The sequence below is a fragment of the Halichoerus grypus genome, chromosome X, assembly GCF_964656455.1.
Source record: "Halichoerus grypus chromosome X, mHalGry1.hap1.1, whole genome shotgun sequence".
Lineage (NCBI taxonomy): Eukaryota > Metazoa > Chordata > Mammalia > Carnivora > Phocidae > Halichoerus > Halichoerus grypus.
Window position 1 is genome coordinate 122,081,327 of NC_135727.1, and position 24,558 is coordinate 122,105,884.

At 45.1% G+C, this 24,558-nt stretch overlaps 1 protein-coding gene across 4 annotated transcripts in view; it reads right to left on the reverse strand.

The window, feature by feature from the left end:
* Positions 1-24,287, reverse strand: part of EGFL6 (EGF like domain multiple 6) — a 58,436-nt gene extending 34,149 nt beyond the window's left edge. For all 4 annotated transcript variants that reach the window (XM_078063983.1, XM_078063982.1, XM_036100004.2 and 1 more), the window contains exons 1-3: positions 24,003-24,287; positions 5,193-5,305; positions 750-842 (exon numbers count right to left, since the gene is read on the reverse strand). In XM_078063983.1, coding sequence (XP_077920109.1) covers positions 750-842; positions 5,193-5,305; positions 24,003-24,076 — 280 coding nt within the window. In that variant the 5' untranslated portion in view covers positions 24,077-24,287. The remainder of the gene's footprint in view (positions 1-749; positions 843-5,192; positions 5,306-24,002) is intronic.
* Between the last annotated feature and the right edge of the window lie 271 nt (positions 24,288-24,558).

Genomic DNA, 24,558 nt, shown 5'->3' on the forward strand with positions numbered 1-24,558 from the left:
TCCTAAAGTACCTTTTAAAATATGTCAATTATAATAAAAACATGCATGTCATTCAACCCAACAATTCTATTTTCAGACGTTTATCCTATAAAAATACTCAAGGGTGCAAGGATATGTGTAGAATGACGTCTGACTTAGCACAGCTTGTAATGGCGAGAAATTGGAGACAAAGTAGATGAGAGTGGTTAAACAAAGTATTTTTTACACAAATGATAAAAGCGTTTGCATCGGGGCTGAGGATACAGCCTTAAGAAGCACAAGCTAACTCTGTATGTGCTGACCCGTACATGCAGTAAGAATGGACCGACCCAGAGAAGGGCCCTTCAGAGACTGAGGACAAACTGTTCACACTAGTTCAAGGAGGGACTGGGGGGGGGGGGGCGGAAACTCCCACTTTTTAACTTATATCCTTTTGCATCGTTGGGGTTTTTTTTCAGTAAAAAATATGCATTACTTTGGTAGTGGAAAAACACAATGAAAATCATTTTAGAAGACAAAAGTTATTTGACAGGAGAAAAAAAGGCCTTTGATCTGGCATCTTAACAAAAACATCGGAATGACTTTTATACTTTTCTGGAAGAGACTGATTGAGAGACCTAGGTCTGAAACCCTTTCATTTGAAGATTCGACTTACAACCTACAAAATGGCGGGCACGGGAGTGTCTATCACAAACGCTGCTGCAATGACTGCGTAGCTTCTGAAAGCTCTGGGGTACGTCTGTACTTGGACCCCGGCCCGTAGTACTGACCTTGACTGCAGGTTTTCCCGGTGTATCCTGGAAAGCATCTACATTTGTTTGGTCCCACACACTCACCAAACTTGCATCCAGGTTCACACGTAGCTGTGGAAGGGAAAAGTGTTTTGATGGTAAAAGAACAGGAGTAGTTAGAGAAACGCACACAGGTCAAACTCAGCAGCCTTCTGTATGGCGGAGAAATCCATGGGGGCACAGAGAGGATGATCTGCTTCCTCTCTAGTCTGTTTTCCCCTTCGGGATACTGGAGAGTGTTTTGCTTGTGAACTAGATCACTCTCCTCCACCCCTCCACCCCAACTGAGTGCGAGTTTATCCAAGTTTATCATAACTTTGCTTAGCACTGCCATGCCTCCAAGTGACATTCAAAGAAAAACAAAGCCTCCCAGACCACAGTCAGCTAGTTTTGCATATAAACACAAAAACATTTAATAAAAGAACTGTGATGTGGGAGCTGGAAGGGACTCCAGAGCCATCCTGGGTCAAGTGCCAAGGTCCTCCTTCTTTCTGTCACTGGCCTCTTCTTTGTCTTCCATATTTTCTCTCCTATTTTGCTTTTGAATGATCAAACTCTATTTTTAAAGCTGTGTGTGATCAGTCAAAATGATGGAGCCACAGACTGTAGGCAGGGAGGCACAACTTCTAGCCCTAAGGATGGGAACTAGAAGCATCATGAGGAGGAGGATGGTGGCATGATAAAGGCAGGATTTGTTTCTTCTGGGTTTGGTTTTGTTTTTTTTTCACTTCTGTATCCAGACACCTGACACAAATTGGGCACTCCATAAATATTTGCTGGGTGAAAGAAGTGATGGGAGAGACACCAAGAATAGAAAGTTTTACTGGGTTGGGGGCAAGAAAAAATAGTCAAAGATGATGGGATGTTTGAGTCCAGCTCATAGGGAGGAGGTAGGGAGAAGAGGCAGTGGATGGGACAAAAGGAATATGGGAAAACCCAAAGAGAAGGAGGCGAGAGGACAAAAGAAAAATGAATGAGAGAGGAGTCTAGAGCGAGTCAGGAGCCCTGAGCAGCTTCTGGATCTAGTAGGAGCTCAGGAACTAGCCAGCGCCTGAGAAGATGACTCAGCAATGGCCCAGGAATGCTGTCTACTTCCCTTCCCGTTGAGTCCCTGGCTCAACCCCAGCATCTCCCCCTTGACCCCAAACCCTATTCTTTGTTAATGTTAACATTTATCTCCCAGTCACCTGGACTCAAAATCCCATTCATCTCTATCTTCTCTTGTCCCCAAACTCATCAGTGAGAACATCCTATCCCTGCTTCTACCACCCAAGTCATTCATTGAACAGACACTCATCTAGCTAATGGAAATCATGCTGCCCACAGAGATCTGGGATATTACACTGCACCTCTCCCCCCCGCCCCCCACCCCCGCCCTGCCCCTGCTTCTCCCCACCACAGCCTGTGACCTGGTGCTTAACTGATATGGGGTCTAACAGCCTAGCCCCTGCTTTCGGGGCAGGACAAAGTCTGTGGTGTAGAATTCCCTGTGGGATCAGGCTGAAGCTAGACTTCTCTTGAAACCACATCTTTGCCTGGCTCCTTCCCCTATTTCCTCACTCCCTTACAGATTTCTCTGCAGAGCACCCTGCAACAGATGTTTGATACAAGAATCCCCTTTACAGGCTCTGCTCCTAGGAAATCTGATGTCAGATACAACATTAAACTGATATTCCAAGAGCACGACTCTGATCATGCCATGCCTTGCACAGAAGTCACCAAATAATCTTTATTGCCCTTTGAGTATCGTACAGGTATCATCACCAGGACCCAGCTTCCATCTTAGTTTGTACCTTTGGCCTACTCTGCTCCCTACATGTAGGCAACACTGTGGTCAAACTAGATTGTCTGCTGTTCTCTAAACTGGACCCTTTCTGCCTCTTCCTGTCTTGTTATCCCTGCCTTGGGGCACCCCTTCCCCACCCTCCAGTGGTTAATATCCTCCTGATCCTTCAAGAGCTACCTTGCATGAGCCCACCTTCCAGAAGCCTTCAGTGATTTCTCCGGCCATATCAGAATCCCACTCAACTTTGAGAATTCCACAGAACTTGGGCAGGCCTCGCCCATGAAATCGATCAGGCTCCATCTTATGAAATAATATATTTGGCTTCTATCCTTCACTTCTATCTACTGCCCGATTCCCAGCCCCTTCAGAACGGGGACTTAAACATTCATCTTTGTTTCTCCTGCTGCATTTAATAGTGCTGTGGGTATGTTAGACACTCAAATAGTTTCGAATAGTAAATAAAGTAACCGGTATAGACCTTTTAACAGGGAAACATTTTATGGCTCTGAATAAATCATAAGTGAGAAGGTAAGGAAAAAATGCTTCTCAGCAAAATTCTTTCCCTCCTGGAGACAAAAAAGAATTTTGCTTTCCAGTGTCTATTTTGTTATGGATATGCTCTTGGAGATGCAGCTTTAAGTTTAGATGTTAGAAAAATAAATTTTTTACTTTTTTAAGCCTTGAATGCCTCTGATTGCTCCCTGGAAAGTTATTTCCAATGTGGGCCAGATAGGAAAGCCAGGATCAACGCCAAATAGAACATAAGAGAAATGGTGAATAATACCCTTGCTGCTGTAAGGTCAAAGCTCCAGCAAGATGTTTTCAATTTCCAGCGACCTTGGATCTGTGACTTGTACAGCCAATCTACAGCACAGGGAAATTTAGTTTATGTCTAAAATGGCCTGAGATTTAAGTGTACTTTAGCTAGAGTTCTTGTTCAATCCTCCCTCTAACTCCTCCATCTGCAGCTGTTCATTGGGATTTGTTCAGGGACGACTCTTACCACATCTTGCTAAGTGACATACATTTGAAGGTTAATGATACAGAGCTGAGCCATCCCGCCCTGGGAGCAGATTTAGGCAGGGCAGGAGCCAAGATCTAGAAAGCTCCAGCATGGAGTCAGGGCCTCTGGAGGAACGAAGGGTGAACAGATGGATGGAAGAGGAGTCCGGGAGGACTGGGATCTCCCAGGCTGGGGTGCAACTCTGCCTGTTCGGGCAAGTGGGCATGGGTTCTCATCTCATTACCACACAGCCCACACTCTGACTTAGGAATCCGAGATCTGGCAATCAGGGGCTCATCACCCCGTTACTTGGTGCTTCAAGGAGCAGATGACTTTACTGTCAAGAAGGACCATACAAATTGGATATAATACAATAACAGATTTTAGATACAAACATCATTGCAATTTAATACGTGAACACTTCACCAGGGCGGCGGGGGTGCTGATGAGCTCTTGCGCTTGCCAAACATGCCTACTGAGCATTGTGCTTGAACCCTCGGCACGTGCTCTTTTAACAGTTCGCTTTAAATTCTTTCCTGCCTATGGTATTACATTGTCCACAAAAACATCAAGAATGTGACCGGCTGTCTGCGGCGTGGCCAGATTGCTTTGATTTAGTAACAGAATAGACCTTACAGAAAGCCAAAGCTCACCCTCATTTATTCACCAGAGACATGTAAGTTTTATGGCAGGAGGTGCTGAGGCTCGTGTAAGACTCCAAATCATGCGGTCCACGTGGTTTTTGCCCCTTTCCACCTGACTGCCTTCACATAAAAATGTGCTGTGTCTAGAAAAAGACTACAGCGACATGTAATGCCTGCATCACATGTGCTCTGAAGGGACAGGAGAGTCAGCCGTCCTTTCTGAGTCAAGGGTGCTTTAGGAGATATTTTCTATGCATGCCAGGTAATGAGCATACCCTTCAATGCTTACACTCTTTCCCCTCTGAACTAGGGATTAATCTCTCCACGTTGCTGACGAAGTGGAGCCTCAGCCAGCTTACCTACGCACCCAAGGTCACCCACATCATTCTGACATCCCCAAGACAATGCCCTTGATCATGACACTATAGACCCAGTCAGCGTGAGGACCCACCCTCTTTTTGAATTGACAGAGCCCCAGGGGGATCTTCTAACTTTCTTTATCTGGGTAGGCAATAATGCTCTTCAAATATCTTTTCTAGTATCTTGATACTCTTGTCATCTTGTCACCAGGAAACTGCTGGTGGAAGGTTTTGCATGAGACTGAGCCCGTAGGAGCCTTATCAGTGCTTTTCAATGGTTTATAGATTCTGGATATTATCAAGTTCTGTCTTCACTTGTGGTCTATCCAGATATTTTTGAACCAGCTAGAGAGGAGGAGTTTGGGGCAGAGACAGAAAGAAGGTAGTACTGTTATTCTTACCAAAACAAGCTAAGATTTTTGTGCTTTACCGTGTATAATCCAGCATGATCCACAGTAGCACCTAAAGTGTATGGGACATGTGGTTGTGTGTTTATCCTATTTAACAGATTAAGGGATTTGGTGACAATGGGTGGACAATTTGGTGACAGCTTATGGTGTCCCGGATAAAAACCTAAGGACACTGGCCTACGACTTGATCCCAGGGTGGTCTGAGTTTTCACACAATTACCTTCACAGACTCCCTTGCTGTTCCTTCTCCAGCCATAGCAGCAGGCCAGCTTAGTCCCATAGCGACAGACCCCGGGCTGCAGCGCGGACGTGGACAGCCCATGATCCTTTGGACTGTGGGTAAAGAGTCGCATGTTAATATGGAGAACACAAAAAGGGCAACAGAGACTCTTTCCTGCCAGTAAATGAACAGGAGAGATGACAATTACCTGGTGAAATTCAATAAACCTGCCCTAAGGGCTCAATTAGATCCAGAAAGCCTGAATTTGGGGTTGCCAGCCTTCTCCAATCATGGGTGTTGTCCATTTCTCTCTTCCCCGGGGTTAAAAGAATCCGGTTACATAATCTATAAAACTAGGGCGCGTGAAAGTGGCCAAGAGCTTGTCTCCAAACCCTGTCGAGCGCCAATTTTCCAATCTGCTCTGTACAGACACAGGGGCGGTCCAGGTCTGTGTCCGCTCCAGCGCCGAGTGTGGTAATGTGACGCCGTGGCCCCGTGGCTCTGTCCCTGACAAGACTGCTGTGCGTTTACCTCATCGGCCACCTGGGAACCACCACACAAACTGGACTCTCCACACACCCCAGACAGTTCGGAGCTGGAAGGGCTCTAGAGAACCTCCAGCAAAGCCCTCCCGTGCCCAGATGAGGAAGCGCCAGCCCAGTGGGGTACAGCCACGTCCCCAGCAGAGCCACATGTCAGGGACTCCAGCCCAGGGTGGCTTCTCATTCCTCACTGCCTCCTCGGAACACCATTTGCTAAACTCTTTAACCGTAGAGCAGGGGTTGGCAAATGCTTTTCAGAAAGGGTCAGATGGTAAATATTGTAGGCTTTGCCATCAAGAGGGTCGAGCGGTCTCTGTCCATGCCCAAGAGCAGCTAGACGGGCAACAGTGGCCAACAGCAAACAGACGGGCATAACTGGGTTCAATAAAACTTTTATTTATGGACACCGAAACTTGAATTTAATATACTTTCCACGTGTCATGTAATATCATTCTTCCTTTGGTTTAGCTTTAACCAGTTGAAAAGGTAAAACCAGGGGCGCCTGGGTGGCTCAGTCAGTTAAGTGTCTGCCTTCGGCTCAGGTCATGATCCCGGGGTCCTAGGATCGAGCCCTGCACTGGGCTCCCTGCTCAGCGGGGAGCCTGCTTCTCCCTCTCCCTCTGCCTGCCGCTCCCCCTGCTTGTGCTCTCTCTCTGTCAAATAAATGGATAGAATCTTTAAAAAAAAGGGTAAAACCAGGCTTAGCTCACTGGTCATGTAAAAACAGAGGGCCACCAGCCTTGGCCTGCAGGCCTTAGCTTGCCGACCCCTGATCCAGAGACCCGAAGGAGTGAGCCTGGCCACCAAGTGCCCCTCAGCATTCTGGGCCACGACTGGACCTCACTGCACAGTTACGTACTTACTGACCTAGTTAGTAGTGGGCGGGGCTGCCACCAGCTTCTGGAAGAAAAGACTTGAGTTGTGTATTTTGTGGAGGGCTGGGATTGTTTCCTTGGGCAGATTAAATTAAACGTAAAATGGTTCCTGGGCTCTTTAACAGACAAGGGATGCACATTTGACCACGTGCTTTCTGCTGCAGGACTGAATTCTCTGCAAGTTAATAATCCTTAGTCAAGGCTGGGAAGTGCCACAGCCTTGCAGTTCTCCCCTGCGCTCTGCCTCTCCCACCCACGTGGTTCTTCAGTTAAGAGCCACAAAGATATGGTCTGCGACATTTCATTAACTGAGAACACCAAATGCAAGGATGATTTTATGATTTAATTTTCCTTAAAGGGACCTTTTTTTTCATCTTCTGATGAAACTAATTTGGGGGATTTGTAAGTCATTTGCTCAATCATTTATTTTTTTAAAAATTTCATTTATTTATTTGAGAGAGAGAGCACAAGCAGAGGGAGTGGGAGAGGGAGAAGGAGGCTCCCTTCTGAGCAGGGCGCCCGACGTGGGGCTCAATCCCAGGACCCCGGGATCATGACCTGAGCCGAAGGCAGATGCCTCGCCATCTGAGCCACATAGGCACCCTGCTCAACAATTTAGAACAGGGTTTTTCAACCTCTGTACGACTGACTTTTGGGCCAGAGAAATCTTTGCTGTTGGGGGCTGTCCTGTGCATCTCAGCCAGGGTTGATGTACCAGCATCCCTGGCCTCTACCTATAGATGGCAGAAGCACCCACTCTGCAGTTGTGGCAGGCAAAAACGTCTCTGGGCACTGCCAACTGCCCCTTGTTAAGTCCTACTGCAAGTGAAACATTTATTCAGTACCTGCAGTATCTCAAGTACTGTCTTAGGCACGCAGAGTGATGAAAAAGACCCAATCTGTACTCTCTTAAATTCCCAAACCATCATAAACAGATATATTGCAGCAGAGGACAGCATGGTAAGTATCATAATAATACAGTCACCTTACATAATCTAATCTGGACATGACTAACAATTCTGCAGGGGATACCACAATCTTGACCCCGTCTGCACATAACTAACAATTCCCAAACAAGAAACTAGAGACTACTGAACATAAAGTGTGTCAAGTAAATAAGTGCTAGTCCACACAGAATGATGGACTTAAGAATCTTTGTGTAGCATTTTTAAAATGGATATAATTCACATAATAAAGTGCAGTAATTTTTAGTATATTCACTATGTTATGCAACCATCACCACTATCTAATCCCAGAACATTTCCATTCCTCCAAGAAGAAATACCATACCCATTAGCAGTTAGTCCCAATTCCCCGCCCCCCAATCCTCCAACCCCTGGTCACCACAAATCTACTTTTTGCCTCTGCATTTACCTTTTCTGGACATTTCACAGAAATGTAATCGTACACTATGTGATCTTTTATGTCCGGCTTCTTTCACTTAATATGCTTTCAAGGTTCGTCCATGCTGTGGCATGTAATAGTACTCCATTCCTTTCTATGGCTGAATAACCTTCCATTGTATGGATGGACCACATTTGTTTATCCAGTCATCAGTTGATGGACATTTGGGTGGTTTCCATGTTTTGGCTCAAACGAATAATGCTGCTATGAACACTGGTGTACAAGTTTTTGTATGGACATATGTTTTCATTTCTCTCTGGTATATACCTAGGAGTGGAATTGCTAGGTCATATGGTAACCATGTTTAACTTTTTGAGGAACTGCCAGACTGTTTTCCAAGATGGCTACTCCATTTTCCAATCCTACGAGCAGTGTATAAGGGTTCCAATTTCTCCATCCTTACCAGCACTTGTTATTGTCCATTTTTTTTATTACAGCCATTCTAGTTGGTGGGAAGTGGTATCTTACTGCAGTTTCTTTTTAAGACTTTATTTATGGGGGCACCTGGGTGGCTCAGTCAGTTAAGCATCTGCCTTCGGCTCAGGTCATGATCTCCAGGGTCCTGGGATGGAGCCTGCATCCGGCTCCCTGCTCAGCAGGGAGTCTGCTTCTCTCTCTCTCTCCCTCTACCCCTCCCCACCACTAGTTCTCTCTCTCCAATAAATAAATAAAATCTTAATTTATTTACTGGAGAGAGAGTGAGTGAACATGAGTGACGGTCTCCTTGAGTTTGAATCATGACTCTACTATACATGAACCTGTGACTTTCAGCAAGTTACTTTGCCTTTCTATGCCTCAACTATCTCATTCGTGAAATGGGGATAAAAAGGGTATTTACTTTAAGGGTTTTTGTGACAATGGAATGATGCAATATATATAAAGGGCTTGGAGCAGTGAGTAACACAGGAAATGTTCCCTAACTCATCACTTTTAGTAGTACTAGCAGTAGGATTAAGATTGCTGTTAGATGTGTTGAATAAGGTATAAAGTTTAAAACTGCCATGGACTCATAATCAATGAAATGAATTGCAGTTTGAACTAGGTTTCTGCTTTAGTCTGAGTCCTCTGAGAAGCAGAAGCCATGAGGGGAATAAACACGCAAGGATGTTATTACAGGAAACACCTGGGAGAGAGAGCTGGGGAAGGCTGGGAGGGCCATCGGATCACCATGCGAGGCTGACCCCGAGCAAAGCAAAGATGGAACAAAGGTCGGATGGAGGTATCCAAGGCTGCTGGGTAAGTCTAAGGAGGGTTTGGCAAAACTGAGGAGGAGTCTGGGAGCCAAAACTGACCTTCAGAGGAGAGTGGTATTTCCCACAAACAGTCCTGCCGTGGTATCCCTGCCATGCTCCTTCTGGAAGGTGGCCTGGCAGAAGCAGCCCGTGGGAGGCATGGCCTTGCTCAAATGTGGTGATGGCTTTCCAAGAGCAGAGTAGTGGGGGCCCTGGGTCAGTCGCACTCCCAGCAGCTGGAAGTCTGCAAGGCACATTCTCATGGCTGCCACAGTTCCCATGTGACTTAACTTTTTAATGTATGTAAGAATCAGTTTTCACTGCAAGGGGAGCTCACTGTAGAATTTCACCTTAAAGAAAGTGACCTCAGACATCAGCCAGTTCTAACCTATCAATTTACACATGAAGAAACCAGGGCCACAAAAAAAGACCAGGTGACTTTACATTCATATTAGAAGTCAGGCAGGAATACAGCTGACCAAAGTATGGAAGGGGAACAGGATTTGCCACCCCAAAACATGCTTCTTTGGCATAAGGATTATTTTGGGCTGATTATTTTTAAGAAACAGCAGACACAGGAGAAGCTCTGAAAACCTGAGTAGAAGTTACCCTTGTGGGGCGCCTGGGTGGCTTAGTCAGTTAAGCATCTGCCTTCGGCTCAGGTCATGATCTCAGGGTTCTGGGACTGAGCCCCAAGTCAGGTTCCCTGCTAAGCGGGGATCTGCCTCTCCCTTTCCCTCTGTTGTCACGCACATGTGTGCACGCTCTCTCTCAAGCAAATAAATAAAATCTTAAAAAAAAAAAAAGTTACCCTTGTGTAAGAGATATTTATATTTATAAGGGAAATCTCCATATACAAGGCTGTCTCCCTCTCTGAATCTCAAGAAGCTGTTATCAGCGGTGCCTGGGTGGCTCAGTCGGTTAAGCATCTGCTCTCGGCTCAGCTCGTGATCCCAGGGTCCTGGGATCGAGCCCCACATTGGGCTCCCTGCTCAGCAGGCAGCCTGCTTCTCACTCAGCCCCTCCCCCCTACTTGTGCTTTCTCTCTCTCAAATAAATAAAATCTTTAAAAAAAAAAAAAAAAAAGGAAGAAGAAGCTGTTATCAATGGAGAAGGCCAGGGCTTAAATCTGTGTAACAACCTTATCCTTACTTACTGTGCTTTGCCTGGTCACCTCCCATAACCTGCTCCCCCAACCTCCAACAACATCTTTTATCTTTAGCCAGGTATTAAGGTGGTGGCTTGTGCCATTTTGAGTTACTCAGTTTTCCTGGGTATCTCCCAGGTGTACAGCAGGTATATAAGTTATTTACTTCTGTCTGGTTTTCTCCTATTAATCTTTTATTACAGGGGGATCTCAGCCAAGAACCTAGAAGGGTAGAGGGAAAATTATCTTTCCTCCCCTGCACTATTCATTCATCCATCTATCCACTTTTTTCACCTAAAATGTATTAGGTAATTACACATGTCAGGCACTGTAGTAGGCACTGAGACTCTAGACATATATGAGAACAGCCCCTGCCCACAAAGAACTTACAGTCTAGGGATGCAGCTGGGCAAGTGAACAGATTATTATACTACAACTTGACAAATATCATGAAAGGAGTAAGTTCTTGGAGCTAGGGGAAGATGTAGGAGTCGTTAGGTTAGGGGTGGGTGGGTGAGGGGTTTTCTGGAGGAAATGGGGCCTGATATGAATCCTGGAGACTGGTGGGACTTACCTGGGTAAAATGGAAGGAGGCTGTTGGGTAGGGAAGGTGTTCCAGGCAGAGAAAACAGCCTGTGTCAAGGAGGGAGCCACCAAAAATCTGAGGAGTTGGTGGCCTGTAGACTAGAGTCTAGAAAGTGGTGTGTGCTTAGAGCAGGGGAGTGGGAAGGGAAGTGGGGAGGGAAGTGGAGAGAATAGAGGGGAGGAGAAGGTAGCAGGGAGATAAGCAGGGGCCGCAAAGAAAAGGCCTGTGACCATGCAAAACATTTTGTCCACCCTGAAGGCTCTGGGGAGTTATAGAAGGATTTCAAGCAGTTGGAAATATCAGGGATTTTGCAAAACAAAGCAGCCTCCATAAGACTAGGGGGAACTCAGTAAGCAACAATGTACTGAAACTTGACACCAAAAGCAAAAGCAAAAATTGACAAGTGGGACATCAAACTAAAAAAACTTCTGTACAGCAAAGGAAACCATCAACAGAATGAAAAGGCAAACTACTGAATGGGAGAAAATATTTGCTAATCATATATCTGGCAAGAGGTTAATACCCCAAGTATAGAAAGAACTCATACAACTCAATAACAAAAAGACCAATCTGATTAAAAAATAGGAAGAGGATCTGAATAAACATTTCCCCAAAGACATCCAGATGGCCAACAGACACATGACAAGACGCTCAACATCACTCAACATCAGGGAAATGCAAATCAAAAACCACAATGAGATATCACCTCACATTGGGCAGAATGGCTATTATCAAAAAGACAAGAAATAACAAGTGTTGGTGAGGATGTGGAGAAAAGGGAACCTCGCGCACTGCTGATGGGAATGTAAATTGGTGCAGCCGCTGTGGAAAACAGTATGGAGGTTTCTCACAAAATTACTACCATTTGCCAGCAATCCCACTTCTGGATATTTATCCAAAGAAAATGAAGCCACTAACTTGAAAAGATACATGCATGTCCCATGTTCACTGCAGCATTATATACAATAGCCATGATCTGGAAACAACCTAAGGGTCCAATGACGGATGAATGGGTAAAGAAAATGTGGTATACATACACAATGGAATACTATGCAGTCATTAAAAAAAAAAAGAGTGAAAACCTGTCATTTGGGAAAACACTGATGGACCTTGAGAGCATTATGCTAAGTGAAATAAGTCAGAGAAAGACAAATACCACATGAGCTCACTTATATGTGGAATCTAAAAAACAAAGAACAATAAAAAACAAGCTCATACATACAGAGAACAGATTGGTAGTTGCCAGAGGCAGGGAGGTGGGGGGTGGGGTGAAATGGGTGAAGGGGGTCAAAAGGTATAAACTTCCAGTTATAAAACAAGTCACAGGGATGTGACGTACAGATGGTGACTGTAGTTAAAGTACTATTTTGCATATTTGAAAGTTGCTAAGAAAATAAATCTCAAAAGTTCTCATTACAAGAAAAAAATTTATAAGTATGTATGGTGACAGATAGTAAGTTGACCTATTGTGATCATTTTGCAATATATACAAATATTGAATCATTATATTGTATACCTGTAACTAATATAATGTTACATGTCAGTTACACCTCAAAAAAAAAAAAAAGATTATCGAAACTGTTAGATGTGAAATCACAACAAAAAAAATTGAATCTGGTTGAAATATATTTTTTTAAAAGCCTAATTAAAAACTTTAGTGAAAGAGTCCAGGGTCCTCTGTACAGGTGGGCAAACCATTTCATATGTATTGGTCAAAGTGAATTACTTTTGATTGTAAAGAACACTGGCTGGGGTTAACTAAAAGGAGAAAGTTACCAGAAGATGAAATTCATATACTGTTTGCACATTACCACAACTCTCCAGAGAAATCCTCTTTCTCGAATTTTATTGCTTTCACATGCTTGTCTTTAGGTGAAAAGGTGAAGCTGAGAAATCTGAGGTGTATCAATTTCTCCCAAGTCATCATTTTTGACATTGTACAAACTATCACTTGTAAAGCTCTCCAAAATGTTAATGACTAACACTTGGGCCACCAAAAACTTGTTAATCAAGTAAGGTTTCTTATCCACTGGAAAAAAATCCTTCTTCAGTCACAGATGCATTTTACGATTACAGCTTTGTTAGAAGATAACAAATTTGTTATTGAATCTAGCCTTATTTTCACTTGTTTTAAAAAAAAAAAAAAAAAAAAGGGAAACAATCAGTAAGAATCGACTCATGACTGAGAACCATAAAGTGGATTCTGATGTTTGGGCAAGTACACAAACCAGAAAACAGCAGTTTGGCCCACAGCTGCTCTGTAGATGCAGTGACATGTTCTGTGCATATTTCCTAGAGAAGACCAAGTAGCTTGCAACATCGTAGGAAAAACCATCAGAGAACCATGCACGTCCATAAATGAGCAACATGCCTTTTAATTGATGGACGTGCCATCCCTGTATTCACCCAGTTTTGAGAGATGCCTCAAAGGGACAGCCACAAATGGGATTTTAGTAGTTTAATCATCAAATTCTACATCTGGTCATGAAAATGGAAAAACAGTTTAAAGGGGGGAAATCTCTGGTGGATAAAATGGCTAATAATCACTTGCTGATTTGTAGATGCCAGAGGAAATTGATTTATTACACCAAGCATTCAGCTCTGCATTCTAAGCCTGCCAGGGTTTTTTTTAATGCACATATGCAGTCATTTAAAATTATGGATAAAAAAGAAAAGTAAATACTAAAATATTTCTGTTTAAGTTGAAACAATATTATTGGGGGGAAGAAAGGAATCCAGCACACGCAAGCATGACATTGACAATAAGAGCAGGGCACACTATCTCATAAACTTTTTAAAAAACTGCTTAAAAAGCTTTAATCTATAGTTGCATACATAGTTCTTGCATGGCATTGTAAGTTAATATTAACAAATTATTCACATTACTTCCCCAGCATCCTCTCCTTCTACCTGTCCTTTGCTCTAATTCCTGTGCAATCACTAACTTTCCCATCATCAATTCAATTATTCTTTTATTTTAATATCTGGTTGTGAGTGTTCTGGATAAGGGACGTAAACGATTAGGTTAAACTACATGAAACTTCTATAAGTTAAAAATGGCCAAATATCTGTAATTTCATGTTACAATTTAATGATCATGGAAGAGAAGTTTCAGTGCTCAGCAAACCTATTTCTCTCTCTCCTGGGCACAAAGCTACACCATGCTCCCCAGCCAGCCTGCCGGCTAGGTGGACCCACGTGACCGGTTTAGGCCAGTGGAACGTGGGCAGACCACCTCCAAGCCTGTTCACAAAGCCTCCCACGGGATCCTGGACATGCTCCTTTTCTATCAGCCCGCTGAATAAAAAGGACTCTGCTGGCCTGCAGGAAATGGCCCTTCAAGATGGATGGAGCCTGGTCCTGTGTGAAAACACACAGCAGTCTCTCCAACATGTCGGGGACTTCAAGGCAGACAAAGAAATAAACTTTACTGTGTTCAGCCACTGCGATTTTGAGACTGTTTTGATGTAGAAATTAGCCTACCCTGATCAACAGAGTAGTATTTCAAGAATCATTTCTTTTCCTAAAGTCTAGGGCACATGATCTTTTTCCTCATATGTGAATCTAGTCATACAAAAAGAAATCTTATAAGGGGTGCTTGGGTGGCTCAGTCGGTTAGGCGTCTGACTCTTGATTTTGGCTCAGGTCATGATCATGGGGTTGTGAGATCAAGCCCCGCATCAGGCATGGAGCCTGCTCAGGATTCTGTCTCTCCCCCTCACCACTCCCCCTTCTCTACCTCTCTTTAAAAAAAAAACTTACAAAACTATCAATATGAATTGCATTTAGTTCCATATTTAGTGAAGCACGTATTTTTTAAAATGTATAAAATTGGAGCAGCGCATTCCAAGATACCAGGGAGGCACGGTTCTGGCAGAGTACCAATCACTGGAATGTAATACATGTCTGAGTATAATGAGCTGGTATGCATTTGGCTGGATTGACCCAACCTCACGGGACCCGATAAACGTGGGGTAATCAATCAAAAGGAATTTAGGAACCTAGAAAGAGAACTCCTGATCTTGGACGGAAATGACCCCAGCAACATCCTCTGCCATCTCAGGAGGTCTGGCCGGGCCAGCCAGCAGCTCTCTCAGATCTCTCTTGCTGAACCCTGGTTGGCATATGGAAGGCCCAGGGAGCCTGGTCCCAAGGCAGGGAAGTGTCCGTGCAGGTGAGCGAGTCTCTGTGGAGAGGAGGCCCTGAGCTGTGGGAGTCTGAACTGAACGCTCAATTGTCCCAGTTCCTTTAACGCATTATACAGCTTGCTGTCTACACTGATCAAATTAATCACAAATGCCGTCTCCACAGCTGAGGTTAATTTAAAAACATTCCAGGGATTGTGTAAGTAGTGTAGTGTTTCTTCCTGGGATTCCTTATTTTCTGCGAAAATATACCTTGCCTGAATTCTTAGTGTGCTTGTTTATGGTCAGGTTCCAGGAAACTTTATGACAGTGTTTCTCCAAGACAAATTGAGAAGTTAAAACTTCTTTTTGCTGATATTTAAATGTGGCCCAACAAATGAAATAAATTTTTTTCTAAATAGAGACCATAAGGTCCAGCCATGAGGGTTCTTTGTTTTGTTTCCTTTTGTTTTCATCAGCATTCCCAGTACGGCAAGTCCATTGTACCGTACTGGTTAAGATTAATTCTGGCTTCCACCCATCTTCAACATACAGAGTCCAGGTCCAACAGGCCCAGGGATGCCCCAAAGCGTCTCAGCTGCCTGGATGTGTGGGCATCGAAGAGCCTCGTCAACAAACGGCTGGTTATCAAGTGCGTACCGGTGTGTGTTCTCCATCTTCAAATTTCCCATGTCATCGGCGGTAGATCAAACCTCAGCACCTTCCCTTGCTTCCTCTATTTCTCTCATTTACCTTCCACGCTCGGGACTTGGGTGGAAATCGGGCATGGGGAGTGTCTTAGTGTGGGCTCCCCCAGAAGTAGACTGAGACAAGGATGTGAGCGCAAGTGGTTTGTCTACGAGGTAAAGGCACATGGGTGGGGGGTGGGGAAGTGAGATGAGGAAGAGAAGGTAGTCAATAAAGCAAGTGTCATCCAGGCAGCTCCTTTAGTTTCCATCCACAGAGAACACGGTGGGGAATGACAGAAAATGGGGAGTTAGAGAAACGGGCAAGACCCACAGGGCCTTTTACGCCATCTTAAATAGAACAGATCTTATTCTGAATCCAATGCAAAGTCACTGGAAGGCTTTAAGGAGATGGCTAACACGATGTGATTTAAGTTTTAAGAGGAACCCTCTGGAATGTGAACTAGAGGGGGCAAGAGAAGCAGCAAAGGGCAGCTATTGTTGGGGTTCAGGTGAGAGATGACAGTGCGTGGCTGGGTGGTGGTGGGCAGGAGAGAGAGAAGCAGATGGGCTTGAGGCTCCGTCTGCGATAGGATTTAGCACCAGAGTGAATACAAGTGGGGAGAAGAGTAAGTTGTCAGAAATGACGCCCAGGTTTTTGGCTTGGACCAGTTTGGATACTGTTTGTCCTGGAATAGGGAGAATGGGTGAGATGGGGGACAGTGAGTTCTGGAGAGCTGATCCAGAGCTCAGTTTGGGATGTCCAAAGCTCAACGGGACATCCCAATGGCTAGGTGAAGAATGCAGCAGAGAGAGGATGGGGCTCGAGATTCACATTTCAAAGTCATCTACATCTATATAGGAGACAGAGCTCTGTGGAAACCAAGGCTGGTAAAAGAGGCTGAGAAGGAAAACCAGAAGGTGTGATGTGGTTTTAAAATATGCCCACAAATTCTTTGATAGTCCACCTTCTAAGAGGTGAAGTCTAATTCTCCCCCCGCCCCCACCTTATGTAGGACTGGACTTAGTGCCTGGCTTCAAACGAAGAGGTCGCGGTGGGAGGGGATGGAGGGTAACTTCCAAGATCAGGGCACACAAGGCAGAGCTACTTTCACCTTCTCTCTCTCTCTCTGGGTCCTTGCGATGTGGAAGCCAGCTGCCGGGCCAACGAGGACACTCAAGCAGCCCCAGAGGGAGCTCCACCAGGCGAGGAGCTGAGGCTTCCTGGCCCCAGGCAGCGAGTCACTGAGGTCCCCTGCCCGAGGTGGTGAGCGCACCACCTTGCAGGCAGGCCCCCCGCTGGAGTCAGGCCTTCTGAGGACTACAGCCTCGGCCAATAACTTGGCTGCAACCTCGTGAAAAACCCCAAGCCCCATCCAGCTAAAGTGCTCCTGAATTCCCAGCTCACAGAAACAGTGAGGGGTAATAAATAAATGCTGTTTTAAATCTCTGAGCTTCGGAGTATTTTGTTGAATAGCAACAGATAACTCATACACGTCGTGCCCAGAAACAGAGCAATACTTGAAGAGCAAACGTGATGATCTTTGTAAAGATGGTTGCTGCTTTGGTATGTTGAGTTTTAATTTTGCATTTGTGTTCATCCAATCTGAGCTACCATGGATTATAAACACACTGATAGTATGTACATTCGGAAAGGAAAAAGGCTGCCAATTTCACTAAACTACAGTGTATTACCTTGAAGATAATTCTGTGCGATTGTGGGATCATTCTGAGCGTGAATTGGTCACGATGGGGTTATCTTTACAGAACACAGCCTGCAATGCCCTGCTTTGCTCTCTGCTCTCACAACAAAGCCCAAGCTCCTTGGCTCAAAATACAGGGCTCTTCGCGGCCTGTTTCCAGCTTGCCTTCTTGGCTGTCACTGGGCTCGTGCCCCCAGATGCTGGCCAGTGCACTTCCTATCTGGGGCCAAAGCCTTCCTTTTATATCCCTTTTGCAGCTATGTATCGATCCAGCCAGCCATTTATTTATTCCTATGGAATACCTACTGGGAAGTAAGTACTGCAAACTTGCCTTCTCCCCTCTGTTTTAGGTCAGGTGGGCTCACGTTCATTCCACAAGGACAGTTTCAATGTCATCCCCTGTCCTCCACTTTCCCTGACTGACTCATGCAGACTCAATTTCTCTTATCTGATTTCTATGGAATGGTTCATATGTTCTGTATGTTCTCTCTCTCTGTATACACACACACACATAATTTTGCATGCATATATATACACATAAACATACACAGTTGATCGGTGAACATGGGAGCTAGGGGTGCCGACCCCTGGCACAGTCAAAGATCCTTGTATAACTTTTGACTCCCCCCAAATGTAACTACCAAAAGCTTACTCTGGACTAGAAGCCTTACCAATAACAGAAAACAGTTGATTCACACATATTTTGTATATGTATTATATATGGTATTCTTCCAATAAAGTAACCTAGAGAAAAGAAAATGTTATTAAGGAAATCATAAGGAAGAGAAAACACATTCACAGCGCTGTACTATAAAAAATCCACGAATAAGTGGACCCGTGTAGTTCAAACCTGTGTTATAGGTCAAGTGTAATATGTAAAAACATAAATATACATAATCATTCTTTTGAATGCTTATATATAGAAGTATAAACACACGTTATTTATATGTAAGTAACATTATCTGCCTCTCCACCAGAGTCCTGTGGTCATTCATTAATGCACCAATTTTTTTATTCAACACCTACTATGTGCCAGGAACTGGGCTAGGAGCTAGAGTTAACAACCCTCACCCTGCACCCCACTCACCAAAAAAGACAGGTATGTTGCCTGCCCTCCCAAGTTGTTCAGTGGGGGCAGCAGATAGATATGTATCTCTGGCATTCAGGAGAATGTTTGAGTATGTCATTTGTTCATGTTGAACCTGAAGTGAATTAATTTTAGCTACTTTTAGAGTATTGGTCTTTTGCCTTTTGTTTGTTTTCATAAGCACAACCTTCAGACTTAAAACAGGTTATTGGAACCACTACGTTGAAACCCAGCAAGTTAACTGATGAAACAGGAAGTACTGCTGATTACTCTGGACAAAGCACCCCATGGAAAGTGATCTAATTATCCTTGGGAGACAGCCATGGCTTTCAATCTGCCACCTGTTCACTGTGATATTTTAGGCAAATCACTTAATCGCTTAATCTTTTGAAACTCACTTTATTCATCTGTAAACGGGATATGATCCCTAATTTACACATGGCTGACATTGCAAATGGTACCTCAATATCTGTTCTCCCCTTCTAAGTAATAAGACCCTGATTACGTGGCCCCTCCTCAGAAGCCCTCAACCAATGACTGTTGGGAGTATAAATACCCCAGCTCCCTTGCCTTCAGGGGGGTTAGCTCTGAGGCTTGTGTCCTACTATCTTCTAGAATTGCCCAGCAGGATTGAATCACAGTGGTAACTTATTTCCATAACATTCTTTCCCTATTAGAACTTTCTGGGGTCATCTCACAAATAAACCACGTACACTCAAATCCTGATCTCAGAGTCTGCTTCTGAGAGAATGTAAACTTAGAGGAAGGAAGTGTACTGGGGAGGGTGGAGCCTCAGAAATCCCTCACTTATTCTACACACATCCCTGGGTCATACTGGGCAGGAGTCAAGCTAAACAAGATCATCGGCAATAACGTATGAGAATGTATTTTGCAAAAATGTCAGCTTTTATGTATCCAATATTTTTGGAGAAATAAATGTGGAACATTGGAATGGCACTGCTCTTAAAGCAGAAAATCGTATCAAATAAAGTTCTTGGAAATTCATCGAATTTCTTCAAGTTTCTCCATCCCAATGTCTGTCAAATAGGCACAATTACCTATTTCTTAGGGTTGATGAGAGAAGTGATTGAAATCACACTGAAAAGTGTTGACACGTAGTAGAGTCTCCACCAGTATTTGTTGAATGCCAATCGGATTTATGAAGACTAGATAATAGACTTATTTTCATTTTAATGTTTACACAACCTTGGCTTATGCATATAAATCACATATAAATAGGACCGTAATATCCTCTAAACCAATGAAACTATTGAAATAAGGTTGCTCAGAAGTGATTTCTATGTTGTAATCAAACATTTCATGGTCACTATTTCCTAGAAAAACTCAGCTCTTGAGTTTTGGGGATATTCCCACAAATTCTAGTTTTAAGAATAGGAGATGAATGATACCTCAACCACTCACAAATCACTAAAATCATGTTTCAAAATGAGAAACCAAGAACAACCGACTCACAGTTCACACTTCCTATGCAAGGCTGAATAATGGCCTCCCCAAAGATGTCCACGTCCTACCTAATCCTTAGAACCTGTAAATGTTATCTTATATGGCAAAAGGGAGTTTGCAGATGTGATCAAATTAAGGATCTTATGATAAGGAGACCATCCTGGATTATCTGGGTGGGCCTGGTATAATCATAGGTAAGGGATAAGGGAGGAAGGAGGCTAAGAGAAAAAAGAGCAAGGTGACGAAGAGATTGAAGTGACGTGGCCACAAGCCTAGGAATGTTGGAAGCCTCTAGAAGCTATGAGACAAGGAACGGAGTCTCCCCTGGAGCCTCCAGAAGGAACAGCCCTGCCAACACCTTAATTTTAGCCCCTTAAGACTTACTTTGGATTTCTGATCTCCAGAACTCTAAGAGAATAAATCTGTGTTTTTTTAAGCCACAAAGTTTGTGGAAAATTATTACAATGGCACTTCCTTAGCGGGGCTCTGAGAGGGATCAGTTCTCAACGCAGGTGTGATTTACAGAAAGCAGGCATCTCTCCCTGAGTGTAGACCCTCAGCATGAACCCAGTCATTCCTTCATCTCACGTTATTTTTATTTGAATTCAATAAAGAAAAAAAATGTATAACAAAAATACACTATAAATAGGGAGTTGCTCCAAACGTGAAAAGAATAGCAAAATTAATATTTATCTTATGTGCTCAAGGCCAAAAGATGCCAGTGTTAGGTCCTAGAACCCTGTGGAGAGGGAATTCAGATCAATAAATGTTCTAGACTGGCAAATGGTCCCCATGCCCAAAGGGCATTTAAAAAGTCTAGGGTTCGACTGAATCTCAGCTGGTCCACCCGACACCCCCTGAGCGCCAACCCTAGTCCCCCTCGCGGTCGCATTTCTGCTCCAACAAGATGAAAGAAACCATCACAAACCAGGAGAAACTCGCCAAACTGCAAGCACAAGTGTGCACTGGTGGGAAAGGAACTGCTCACTGAAAGAAGGTGGTTCAGAGAAGGGCTACAGTCCATGATAAAAATAAACTTCAGTTCTGGGGCGCCTAGGTGGCTCAGTCGGTTAAGCGTCTGCCTTCAGCTCAGCTCATGATCACAGGGTCCTGGGATCGAGCCCCGTGGCAGGCAGCGGACAGGAATACTATGCTACCTGGCATCTGACACCAACTTGGTGCAGATCGTCTGACTCATTTAAGACTAGCTGAAGCTCTGCCCACACAATCTGTGGGTGGAAAAACACCACTTGCTACCGGAGACCAGGATGATGAAGTTCCAGATCTTGGGGAGAATTTTGATGAAGCTTCCAAGAATGAAGCAAATGGAATTGAGTTACCTTCTGAAGAAGACAAAACTTGAAGAAGTTACTGGGAGCTGCTATTTTATATTATGACTGTGTTTTAAAATTTTGTTTGTGGATCTGATAAAACCTAGATCTCTAGTATTTTTAAGCCCAAGCCCCTTGGATACTATAGCTCCTTTCAGCTTTTGCTTAGACACAATTCATTCTTTGCAGCTAATTAAGCTGAAAAAGCCTGGGAATAAAGTTTGAAACAAGGTTAATAAAGTCCTTTGCCTAGTAAAAAAAAAATAAATAAATAAACAAACAGAAATAAAAACAAAAAGTATAGGGCTCAAGCCAAATTCTGATGCTTATGACCAGGAAAATGCATGCTGATGATGATTTATTCATTTGATGAATGTTAACTGTCTACTATGCACTAAGCATCATTTAGGTGGCATGCAGTTTTCTAGATCACTAAAATTATGGTGCAGTATTTCTATTTAAAAAAAAAAAAACAAAACCCACGGGACACCTCAGTCAGTTAAGTGTCTGCCTTCAGCTCAGGTCATGATACCAGGGTCCTGGGATCGAGTCCCACATCAGGCTCCGTGCTCAGCAGGGAACCTGCTTCTCCCTCTGCCTGCCGCTCCCCCCTGCTTGTGTGCTCGCTTGCTCTCGCTCTCACAAATAAATCTTTAAAAATCTTAAAAAAATTTTTTTAAATAAAAAAAATTAAAAAACACCCCAGTGCTTATATTAGAAATTTCTACAGAGCAGTCACAGTGGGCTGTGAAGCCCCAGGAAGCAAGCAGTGGGCACCTTGCCTTTTCTGTAAAGGTATCACCCCTCATGTGGAGGCTGGAGTTGATGGAACACGGTGTATAGGCAGCTCCCAAAGAGCTGACCGCTTCACATTTCCAAGCCTGTTGAGCAGATAAGAAACACACCAGCTTGGGAACCTGATACTGTGTAAAGAAAGCACATTTCACAAATTGAAAACCACAGAATTGTAGAATCCGGACATGGATTCTTCATTTTAATATTCCTTGGTTTATAGGGGGGCTTTTCAGCTTTTCATTTAATTTGGTGGCGCTTTGAAAGTGAAGCTCTTGGAGGTCCGTTTGCAGGCTGCTAAGGAACTGCTAATCTCATCTCCCAAAAGCAGTTGGTCTTTCTTAAGTGGGCTTTCTAACAATACAAGAACCTCCAACGTTCAGGGAGAATGTGATTATGAGCAAATTGCATCTGCTTACATTTTTATTGTGGAAAGGAAATTGAAACTTACGATCCTACATTCTGAGAACCTGGTTTGAGGTTTGTTCTGTTTGAACTTCAAAATCCCTTAATACTGCGGCTGACTGATGAAAGATTTTTTTCCTGTAAGTCAAACAAAGATAGTCAGGCTCACCTTTCAGAAGCCTGTTCCAAACCAAGGCTCTCAGCCTGCTCTCCCCAGGAATTGTTTGACTAAAAAAATCTCCACAAGGCAGTGATTCTGCAAGCCATTGCCCCCCATCTCCACCTTGGGCAAAGACTGGAGACATTTTTGGTGGAGAGGGTGCTACTGGCATCTAGTTGGTGGAGGCCACAGATACCGCTCAAAATCCTACAACGCACAGGACAGCTTTCGGACCATCCCCAACCGAGCACTATCCAGCCCAGCGCAAAAGGTCAACAGTGCCCCAGAGGAGAAACGCTGCTTTAGTGCTCTGAGCAAGGCAAGATATCACAGCCAGAGAACCAGGAAAGCTTTTCCAGTGAGTGATTCCTAAAAGGCTGCCCCAGTGCCCTAGAGAAGAGCAGGCCCCTGAGCCAGACCACCTGGGTTTGAATGCCCACTCCATCACTTACTACTGGCTGAGCCTCCTTGGGCAAGTTATTCAACTTCTCCATGCCTCATTTTTCTTCTCTGCCACAAGGGGATTATAATACTAGTAGTTGTCACACAGAACACTTACGGGCTCTCAAATGGGTTAATAGTCCTAGAGTGTTTAGAATAGTGCCAAGCCGACAGCACCATGTACGCGTGCACTTACTAAGTGGCTTTGCTGATCTCAGGAAAAATAAGTTTCAGGGCTTCGACAAGTTTACCAACAGTAGAGAAACGGCTTCAGATTCTAAATTGCCATAGACTCCTTTTTGGAGTCGATTTCATCTGACAACCACATCCTTTCTTTCCAGTTCATTAACCTTAATCAGAAAGGCACGGAGTAGAGGAGCCCCCTTCCCAGCGGGCTCAGCCCAAGCACAGCAAATGCTTACTCTGTTGTCCTGTTTCTGCAAAACCAGCGACTGACAATCAGTTGGTGCGCTTCAGATAGAACGGCAAACACAAAACTACACAGGCCCAGGACCCACCCGCCCACCGCCACTCGCACCCCCGCGGGCACAGTAGATGCGCGCCGACCACCAAGCCAGAACGCACCCACCCGGCTGCGCGCAGAGCCTCCCTCCTCCGTGGGGCCCGCTGGGTGCAGAGAGTCTGGGAACAAGTCTCGCCAAAGGGGCGCGGGGAGGAAAGCCGGTGCGCGCCCCGGGCCTGGCACCTGGGGAAAGCCCGTCTCAGCACGCACAACCACACGCGCGCACACCCCCGCGGGGTACCTGGAGGGACCGAGGACAGAAGCGGCCGCGAGGAGGAGCTCAGGCCGGGAGAGGAACAGACACTCACCTGGCCGTGTTCGCTAATCCACCTGCCACCCAGGGGAACAGCAGCGGGAGCGCCAGGGCCCAGCGCGGCCGCATCTTCGCGCGGGGCCTCCCTCCGCCGCCCCCCGCTGCTCCTCCTGAGCCCCCTGTCGGGAGGGCGCGGGTCCCGGGGCGCTGCGGGCCGGCCGCCTCCGCTCTCCTCGGCCGCTCGGGGCCTCCGCTCCTCCCGGGCGCGGTCGCAGCGGGCGGCGGGGGCGCCCTGGCGAGGCGCGCGGCGGCTCCTCTCCCGGTGCGGCGGGGCCCGGCGCGCGCGGGGAGGGCGGGGCGGGCCGCGCACATCTGGCTGGGACCCGCCTCCAGCACGACCCGCGCATCCTCCTCCGCGCGCGCTCTCTGCTCACCAGAGAAACGTCCCCCAGACTCAGTGCGCTTCACTCTGGTCAGAGTCACCACGTCGCGCCATCTGTTTCAGACTGCTGTTTCGCGGCAAGTTTCGGTGATACCTGCGCTCGGATTTCAGAATCTGGTTAAGTCAAAGCGGGAACCAAGAACGCTGGTTCAGAACACTTCTATACCAC